At 32.9% G+C, this 10,799-nt stretch overlaps 1 protein-coding gene and 1 long non-coding RNA gene across 2 annotated transcripts; one reads left to right on the forward strand and one right to left on the reverse strand.

The window, feature by feature from the left end:
• The first annotated feature begins 273 nt into the window (after positions 1 to 273).
• LOC119068305 lies at positions 274 to 1,009 on the forward strand. The gene is made up of 3 exons (XR_005086130.1): positions 274 to 406; positions 482 to 624; positions 736 to 1,009. It is a non-coding gene; the product is annotated as an uncharacterized LOC119068305 (long non-coding RNA).
• Positions 980 to 1,629, reverse strand: LOC119068304 (probable 5-hydroxyisourate hydrolase R09H10.3). Its single transcript, XM_037171845.1, has 3 exons — positions 1,499 to 1,629; positions 1,326 to 1,441; positions 980 to 1,271 (listed from the first exon to the last, which is right to left on the reverse strand). The coding sequence occupies exons 1-3, from the start codon at positions 1,562 to 1,564 to the stop codon at positions 1,037 to 1,039; spliced, it is 417 nt and encodes a 138-aa protein (XP_037027740.1). The 5' UTR covers positions 1,565 to 1,629; the 3' UTR covers positions 980 to 1,036.
• Between the last annotated feature and the right edge of the window lie 9,170 nt (positions 1,630 to 10,799).

Here is a 10,799-nt window from a genome sequence, read left to right on the forward strand (position 1 = left end):
ATTAAAAATCTAATCCCAAAAAATTACTTTTTCAAAGTAATCTCCTCGGACCTAAAAATTCTAATCCCATATTTTTGTCTGTGAGGTTTACTGCCAGTAAAATTAAATCGGATCAGTTTTAAACCAGGTTCGAGTGACCCGCTCATCTTTTAAATGTACTCGATGAACGTACGTACACAGCGATAATAAAAATTTTAGTGCCACGACTCACGAGTTGTGATTCGTTGTATCAACACATTCTTCAAATGAATTAATTTTTCTTACGAGTTCCAATAATTCGACAGCAGAATTTGCCACGAAAACACAACTTCTTGTTTCAACATTTAAAAAGAAAATGATTTGTGACTTTTTATTGAAAACCGTGCTATGCGTCGCGATTTTCTTTATACGTATGGCGTTAGGGCAGGTATAATTTGCAATTTGCAAACAGTTTTCTACGTTTTTCAAATTTTTCTTTTTTACTTTTAATTATTACACGAAGGTTCCGCCCTTGAAACCACTTTCGGTTCACGTACTAGACACCAATTTAGGAGGGAATGCTCCAAATGTGACATGCAAACTTTATAGGAAAGTCCCGACGATTTCCTCAAATGCCGAAGAGAAATTTAATCTTCTCGCTACTGCGTAAGTTTCGTTTTGATTGTATCGAAAGCAGTAGTTTAAGGTGTAGTTTGAGACGAGATATTCTCAGAGAGTTTGTCATTTATTTATTTATTATTACGATTATAATGCCAGGGTTACTGACGCAAATGGAAGAATCAGTCAATTTCTATCGGCAGAAGATTACGCACCTGGCGTTTATCGCATCTGGTTCGGAATCGGTGACTACTATCAGCATTCTTACGGATTATCGACATTCTTTCCCCAAACTCAAATTACTTACGAGAACAAAGACGGCAGTGCATCTCACGTTCCATTGGTTGTAAGCCCTTATGCAATTAGTACTTACAGGGGATCTTAAACTTAACTTCCTTTGTGATTTGGGAAATAAAATTTGTATTTTTATTTTACATACATCAAAACTACAAAAACAATTTCATTTCTTTCCGTTGACTCCTTTGTATGCTGAATATCCATAGGGACTTAGGCTAACCACGATGAGGATTTGGTCTGGCGTTGATTTTTGAAACAAAATGTCCAGATATGGATACAACGTTGACTGATTCTTGTTCCCGTAGTACTTGCCAGTTTGAAATACGAGTTTATAGTCTCCAATTGGAAACTGAGCATCTGTGACCAAATTGGCAATTCGGCCATTCACATCTGTAACACTGAATCGCAAGGTTTATAATTATTGGAGCTAGCAGCTGAACAATTTATTCTACTTCGATGCCACTAGTGTCCATTTACTATCTGATTCTAGAAACTTGTATAACGCAACTTCTGTAAAGGACGCTCCGCCTCCAACAACCAAATCTCGTATTTGAGTTATGAATGTTTCCTGATTGCAATGGTTGACGAAAATTAATTTGCATAATTTTGTTGAAAATTTCCAAACCTCTGTTTGTCCAGTTACAACAGTTGGTAACAAAATGAAGAACATGGATAGGTACGACTGTAACATTGTCTCAGATTTTGATTACTGAAATGTGATTTCACAACGATTGACGAGCGTAGTTACTCTGGAAGTAAACGTTAAACGTTAAATGATCACAAACAAAATTATTTGATCAAAGTAAGGGAAGATGTGTTATTAAGTCGTGAGTCCTAATTCGTGACGCTTAAGAAATTTTATGACCAGATCGTTTTATGTCTTTGAAGTGTTACATAGACTAAAAATAATTAGAACTCTCAGCGGGACAAGAATTTCGATGAGAGTCACACTACTGCTACAACCTCTCAACTTGTTCGATAATTTCTTACATCCTTTCCAATTATGTTGAAGTGATGACCTGAAAATGCACATTGAGAAAAATGTTTAGATTATTTTAGAGTCTGAGTCTGTCAAGTTCTTATAAAATAAAGCTACAAAAAGGCTTGTTTCTTCTACGACTGAAATAGAAACTCTCGATATTATCGAGATAAATTCTCAATAAAAGACACTATATGTGTCCTATTTTCTTACCTACGGCACATTAAACCTAATAGTTCCCAGAACGCGTCTTCAAGGACTAAAAAGATAAAAAAGATTTTCATGAAGTAATTAATACGTATCCAATCCATCCATAAATGTCGATTCCATCAACCATAATGTTTATACATTTCGTTTAGTGTTGTCAATTAAGCGATAATTTATATTTACATTTAATTTGCCAGGTTATATGTTATCTTTATGGGTTAAGGTATATATTAAGCTGACGATACAAATAAAATCGCTTCAATTTTTATTACTTCTTGGTAGATAATCGGTTAAATTACGCGTCAGGAACGTCAGGGAAAGTAGGGGTTTTACCAACAGTGTGTAGTGTATAGGACATTAAGTCAAATAATTTAATTTGCAGTGTAGGACTTCACCATTCAGTAGGAACAGGCTTTATGGGGAATAGAAGAGTTGTCGGAAAATTGTACTAGAAGGTTTGCCGAAGCCCACGCTTGCGTACAGCGGATAAAAATTCAGCATAAATTAATTTTTGAGTACGCACTTTATGAAAGTATTCCAGGCCCGGACCAGCTATCAAAACGCTCATTGGGCATTTTGCTTAAAGTGCGCTTAATCTTAGTAAAGTGAACAAATTCCACTCGAATCACTGACGCCTCAATGAATGAATTTTAATCAAAAAAGGAACGGCGCATCGGGATATGTTCGATTGGCCCATATAGCGAGTCCAGGCCTGACGTCTCCTGTACGTGACAAAGAAATCTTTGAAAATATAGAAATAAAAAATTCCTCACTTTTAACCACTCCTTTTACAAGATTTGTGTTGCCAACGGGAAACAGTAGGAAATTTGATTTTCCCTCGGTGAACAAATAACTATTGTACACGTCCGCAAAGTCGAAGAATTATATAGACATTTCGAAAGCACAAAAAAACTCCATATAAAATAACATTTCAAGCTACAACTGTTGCGTCTACTCAATGAATAATTTCACTTGCACCATAAGTCGGGCTCTTCAGTTTATTAACCTTGACTTTCATTTTCAGGTTAGTTCTATTTAACACTTGAATACATTCATGTTTAAAATCACGTCGATATAAATGTCAGAGCGATCACAGCCAGCGATAAAAATTCTATTTCATTCGGCAGATAATTCGACAATTTTTCAGCCCTTTTATAAGTAAATTGTTGCAAATATTTTCAACAACTCAACAACACATCGCTCTCGCGTATCACATAACGTGCACTCTTAATTTGTTTCACCATTATATAAACGTATCTTGAATGCGAATGTGCCAACCCTTAAACATTACCAACAGAGCAAAGCAATTATTGTTTTTTTTTTCGTGCTTCTTCTTCGTAGGTAATATCACAACCACTCACTGTGTGAAGAGCTCTCCTACTTTACAATGCTGCTACTTGTATTAATTTTTGAGAAACAGCCATTATGATATCAATTTCAATTATGCCGAAAATTTCACTGAATGATTTTTCTTTCAGCCGAAAAAAAGGTTGTTTTTCTATACATTATATCGATGTGTACAATTAGGGTGGGTCAAATAAAAAAAAATCTCGAATTTTCTAAATTTCGTTATTGTCATCGTGTTGCATGAGATTGTCAACACTGTACGCGCTTTATCGTTTTTTTTTCAGTTCTGTACGTTTTCTCAGTATAATCAGATCTCTTAATGCAACGTTTTGTATAAGAATTGGACTCTGCTCATAGGTTCTCTAAGCATAAATCGACAAAACATTGAAGTGAAGAACAAAATTCAGAGTCAGAATAAAGTGTTTTTCGCCGGAAATTGTTCCCAGGTTGTCGTCACATAAGTTAGTTTCTCGATCAACATGGTTGAAAAGTCGAAGGTCAACAATCTAGAAAAAGATTAGGATTGGCATTCTAGGAAGTTCTTGATCAAAATTACGTTTTAATTTCGTTTGTGGATGAGTGAGAATCACCAAAAAGCGAGAAAAATTACACAAACAATTCTGCAGCTCACAATTCGTTACGAAATATATCGTGTGGGATCCCGTTTTAAAGCAGAAGGTTAGGGCTATCAGATAAAATTATATTTAGAACAAGAGGCTTAGCCGTTTGAATTTTATGCTGGACCAAATTTTGCTAAAGTTACCAAAACAAATCACACAATTTGAATATCTACGACATTCCATTTTATATACAAATAGACATTTTAAAATGGATGAGCACGAGAATTCTTTTTATTTGACCCACCCTAGTACATGTACGTAAGTAGACAAATATATAAATAGTTGATGCCATCCATATATATACGACTACGGATACAAATTAATACTACAGTTATAGATATAATGTATCTCTCTGAAGATATAAAGTTGATATATACAAAAGGTATAAAAGGAAACATGCCGTTTTATACCAAATTACATGTTAGGTTGGGCCATCATCATCAACATCAACAAAAAAAGCAGCAGCAGCCACGAACAAACACCGATCGAAACGGTGGTGTTGCTGTGATATTTTACCCAATGTACATAAAATATTGGTATTTGTGATTGTGTTTTCTATAATGGGCCTCGAAATGGATAACAATATAGATATCGCCGGTAAATAATAATAAATTTCAAGTAGCTAATTGAGTTACAAACATTTTTTTTTTTTATCGATGGAGAACCTAATTATAAGACACTTTGTCTCGTATCATATGCCAAAAAAAGTTAAAACTTTTTTTATAAATCATTTTGAAAGTCACTGAAAACACGAAAATTCGAATCGAAATACAAAAATTTTTGATGACATACTGTGTTTCTATTCGAATTTTCGTGTTTTTAGTGACTTTCAAAATGATTTATAAAAAAAGTTTTAACTTTTTTTGGCATATGATACGAGACAAAGTGTCTTATAATTAGGTTCTCCATCGATAAAAAATAAAAAAAAATTGTTTGTAACTCAATTGCAGTGTGTTAAATCTACTATTGGCATAAAATTACAGCAACTCGAATGGAATTAAATAAGTTAACAATAAGAGAGGCACATACTGTATCCAAGGAATCGTATATTTTAATTTAATTTAATATACAAAAGTTGATGAATTGTAGAATTTTGCTAAATAAGGCCAATTCAATTGATGAGCATGCAGCCTGCTTTTCGTTTTTTTTCTTGTCTACATTAGAACAAATTTCAGAAACTCAAATTTTACGGTCAGCGGCGCAAATTACCGAAAATTTCTCTCGGTGGCGTATTGGCACATAGTATCAGACTATGCAGAAACAAAACGACAAATTATATCTTAAAGGGATCTAGTGATGGCGCACCATTCTCTGGATGTATAGTAATGGGACACCTATTGTGCTTTCATTGATAAGTTTTTTTATGAATGATAGAACAATGTGTGCCCGACTACTGGTGCGTTGTCCGGAGACTGATGCTGCGACTGACTGATGCTGCGACTCTCTTTCCTAAACTGCTGCTCAATTGTTTTCTAAATTATTTTGATCGCATTTACAAACTTTCCCTACATCATAACAATAATAATTTGGAAGCGAGTACGTTTACTTCTTCCTGTGAAACTTACAACGTAAGATTTCAACCTCTTAAAAACTTCCATGAGGGGGGCATTGGGGACTCAAAATGTAGGCCCTCCACAGAGCAGGTGTGTGTTCTATCAATCATGATGTTTTAAATTTTTTCAGAGAAACTAACAAATGATATAAATCATTTGAAAGAAAAAATGAGCGAAGCCAAAAGAAAAGTTTGGTTGAAATGCACCAGAGAGTTACCGACAAAAATAGAATAGAAAAATACGATGCTGGAGGACAGAGTACGTACTGTATACAAATGTGAGTTATGGGATTTTGGAAATGTGAACGACAAATCAACATAAATAAGCAAAAGAATGTAATATCTGACATAAATTCACAAGAAACGAAAACTTCGGTCGAACACTTACCGCAAGTTTTTTTTCTTCCTTCATCCACCGTATCAGGTTCATTTGTTCTAGCTTGTTACACAATGTATTTGAAGCACCGTATCCACACAACAAAGGGTATGTGATACTGACGAAACTAACTTAACGAAATTAATTTGATTTTGAAGAACAGTAAGGACAAGATCAGGACAATCAAGACAATTAATTTTATTTTTCGTGATTTTTTTAATCCTTGTTCATAAATTAATTATTGAAATATGCTATGGTCGGGATCAGTTGTTGTAAATAAAATACAGTCTTAGCAGACGTTTCAACGATATATTTGCGTCATCTTCAGTGCAAAATAATTTTCTATGTTTCGTTGAACAAAAATAATTTAGTTCTATCAAATAAATTAATTAGAATTTAAAAATTTTGAGAAATGACTTAAATAAATAGATAAATTAAATAAATAGTTAAAATGAAACGTTACACGTTATTGTCAGTTACAAAATTAAACTATATCCCACCTTTTGGGCGGGTCAGGTCCCTTGACTGACACTTTTCTAAATGCATTTTTGATGTATTCATAAAACCTTGTCACATTTAATATATATATTTTTACTATATTAATGACTCCACGCAAATGACAGTAAAATTTGACAATTTTTTTTTGGAAACCATCGAGGAATGATTTTTGACCACTTTTTGAGTTCTTAATTTTCTTACAAATTTTCAATTTTCAAGATTTTCAATCAACCTCAAATCATAAATAAAATTTGGCTCGTTTGTGACTTCCCACTCGTATGACCTGTCTGTCTATTATTCTGTATGATTGCCTTTCTGTTAGATCAGAGTAGATGCGAAGTATGTTTTTTTTGAATGTGGACGGAAGACTTTTTGATAAATTAAAAAAATGCGATAGATGTTCGTCTCTTACACTTTTGTATAAAAAAAGAAGTCCACTGGTACTTAATATACCTTCACATGGTAATAAATGAACTTTATTAGCTTTTGGTTCATCGTTAAAAATAACTCAGTTTACCAATATTTTCGGTAAATTGGTACCAATTTCGTCTCTATGATGGTAAAGGGATTTAAATTATTTGTAAAAGGAGAAATTTATTGATAGACTGAGAAACAATAATCCCTCGAAAAAATTTCACATTCACAAAACCTTCAATCGTGAATAAAATATCACGACTCGTGTAAATTACAGCCCTCGCTTCGCTCTGGCCGCAAACTTCACACTTGTAAGATTTTTACAATATTCCCTTTGATTCATTTAATTCCATATATTTAAAAAAAATCTTCAGAAATTAGTTGAGATAATTCATCTTATATTGCCTGCAAAAATTTAACTTTCTTATTAAAATTTCTTACACTTTTTAATCAAAGTGTGCTCATTTGCTAACAGACATTTTGCTGACGTAAGATGTGGTTGTTAAGGGAGTAAAAAACTACCTACTTGATAAATGACAAACAACTTGATAGTCAACTATCAAATTTGATAGTCAACTATTAAATTTGATAGTTGACTATCGAATTTGATAGTCAACTATCAAGTGGTTAGTCAACTATCAAATTTGATAGTCAACCTCGCAGTCAACTATCAAGTTGTTGGTCAAATATCAATTTTCATAGTCAACTATCAAGTTGTTAGTCAACTATCAAATTTGATAGTCAACTATCAAGATGTTAGTAGTTCACTAGCATGACATGTTTACACGTTTGACATGCTTATGCACGGTAAAGTGCACTTTACATCACTGCTTGTGACAGGGAAAATGCACTAACCGTCCACAAACATGTATAATGAGTTACGTCACTGCTTGTAAATGTTTGTTTAGGCACGTGTGATTACTCCACTCGCCTTCGGCTCGTTCCGCAAACCTCACACTTGCCTAAACAAATATTTACAAACAGTGACCTAACATACTAAAAAGATGGGCATCGAATGATAAAATTTTTCTTCCTACTAGTTTCATGTACATCGAAAACAAACTTATATGATTTACCCACACTATCAAACAAAATCAAATTTCATCAAAGTAATCTTTTTTAATTAAGGCTATGAGCAACAGTATAAAATCCCGTTTTTTCTCGGATAGCTTTCAGATCCTTAGTCCTACATAGCCCGTCTTCGAACCTAGCCTCGGGATTTTAATTCCACGTATTTAAAAAAAAGAATCATCCAAATTGGTTGAGAATTACTCAAGTTATCGTGCCCTCAACGAAAAACTGTTACCCACATTTAACGTTTTTCATAGCATTTCATACATTTTCAATCACAGTGAACCTTTTTGTTACCCACATTTTTCATCGGTATTTGCTGGTGTAGGACCCTGACTTTCAGTCAAGGGAACAAGACAACTAAACCTGTTACAGACGACTGTCATCTGCTATTGACAACAATAAATAATAATAATAAAAATAATAAGCAATAACTAGGTCCCACCTTTTGGGGGGGTCAGGTCCCTTGACTGACACTTTTCTAAATGTATTTTCGACGTATTCATGAAAACTTGTCACATTTAATACATAATATATTTACTATATTAATGACTCCAGGCAAATGACAGTAAACTTTGACAAATTTTCTTTTCTTGGAAACCATCGAGGGTAAGGTGGAATTATTTTTGACCACTTTTTGAGCATCAACCTCAAATCATAAATAAAATATGACTCGTGTAGATTACGACCCTCGCTTCGTTCTGGCCGTAAACTTCCCACTCGTATGAGCTGTCTATTATTCTGTTTGATTGCATTTTTTTTTACATCAGAGTAGATGCGAAGTTTGTTTTGTGAATGTGGAACGAGGACTTTTTCACAAAACAAAAAAGTGCGATAGATGTTCTTCTCTTACAATTTTGCGTAAAAAAAGGAAGTTCCCCGGTACTTAATATACCTTCACATGGTGACATGATAATTAATGAACTTAATTAGATTTTGGTTCATCGTTAAAAATAACTCAGTTTACCAATATTTTCGGTAAATTGGTACCACTCTAAAATGGTAAAGGGATTAAAAATATTTGTAAAAAGAGAAATTTATTGGTAGACCGAGAAAAAATAATCCCTCGATTTCCCATTCACAAAACCTTCAATCGTGAATAAAATGTCACGACTCGTGTGAATTACGCAAACTTCACACTCGTAAAATTTTTACAATATTCATTTAATGCCATGTATTTAAAAAAAATCTTCAAAAATTAGTTGAGATAATTCATCTTATATTCCCTGCAAAAATTTAACTTTTTTATTAAAATTTCTTACACTTTTTAATCAAAGTGTGCTAATTTAATAACAGGCATTTTGCTGGCGTAAGATGTGGTTGTAAAGGGAGTAAAAAACTACCTACTTGATAAATGACAGACAACTTGATAGTCAACTATCAAGTCGTTAGTCAACTATCAAATTTGATAGTCAACTATCAAGTTGTTAGTCAACTATCAAATTTGATAGTCAACTATCAAGTTGTTAGTCAACTATCAAATTTGTTAGTCAACTATCAAGTTGTTAGTCAACTATCAAATTTGTTAGTCAACTATCAAATTTGTTAGTCAACTGTCAAATTTGATAGTCAACTATCAAGTTGTTAGTCAACTATCAAATTTGATAGTCAACTATCAAGTTGTTAGTCAACTATCAAATTTGATAGTCAACTATCAAGTTGTTAGTCAACTATCAAATTTGATAGTCAACTATCAAGTTGTTAGTCAACTATCAAATTTGTTAGTCAACTATCAAATTTGTTAGTCAACTATCAAAGATAGTCAACTATCAAATTTGTTAGTCAACTATCAAATTTGTTAGTCAACTATCAAATTTGTTAGTCAACTATCAAATTTGTTAGTCAACTATCAAATTTGTTAGTCAACTATCAAATTTGTTAGTCAACTATCAAATTTGTTAGTCAACTATCAAATTTGTTAGTCAACTATCAAATTTGTTAGTCAACTATCAAATTTGTTAGTCAACTATCAAATTTGTTAGTCAACTATCAAGTTTTTAGTCAACTATCAAATTTGATAGTCAACTATCAAGTTGTTAGTCAACTATCAAATTTGTTAGTCAACTATCAAATTTGTTAGTCAACTATCAAATTTGTTAGTCAACTATCAAATTTGATAGTCAACTATCAAGTTGTTAGTCAACTATCAAATTTGTTAGTCAACTATCAAATTTGTTAGTCAACTATCAAAGATAGTCAACTATCAAATTTGTTAGTCAACTATCAAATTTGTTAGTCAACTATCAAATTTGTTAGTCAACTATCAAATTTGTTAGTCAACTATCAAATTTGTTAGTCAACTATCAAATTTGTTAGTCAACTATCAAGTTTTTAGTCAACTATCAAATTTGATAGTCAAGTTGTTAGGAAGAGATGTTTACAAGTTAGAAGATGGGCATCGAATGATGAAATTATTCTTCCTACTAGTTTCATGCACGTCGAAAACAGACTTATATGATTTACGAACACTACCAAACAAAATCAAATTTCATCAAAGTAATCTTTTTTAATTGAGGCTATGATCAACAGTATAAAATCCCGTTTTTCTCGGATAGCTTCCAGAACCTTATTCCTACACAGCCCATCTTCGAACTTAGCCTCGGGATTTTAATTCCACGTATTTAACAAAAAGAATCATCCAAATTGGTTAAAAATTACTCAAGTTATCGTGCCCTCAACGATTTTTTGTTACCCACATTTAACGTTTTTCATACCATTTCATACATTTTCAATCACAGTGAACCTTTTTGTTACCCACATTTTTCGGTATTTTCTGGTGTAAGACCCTGACTTTCAGTCAAGGGAATAAACGACAATATCTGACTACAGTGAACGACATCTCAAATGTCTCACTGTCAAATT

The sequence above is a fragment of the Bradysia coprophila genome, assembly GCF_014529535.1.
Source record: "Bradysia coprophila strain Holo2 chromosome X unlocalized genomic scaffold, BU_Bcop_v1 contig_173, whole genome shotgun sequence".
Classification (NCBI taxonomy): Eukaryota; Metazoa; Arthropoda; class Insecta; order Diptera; family Sciaridae; genus Bradysia; species Bradysia coprophila.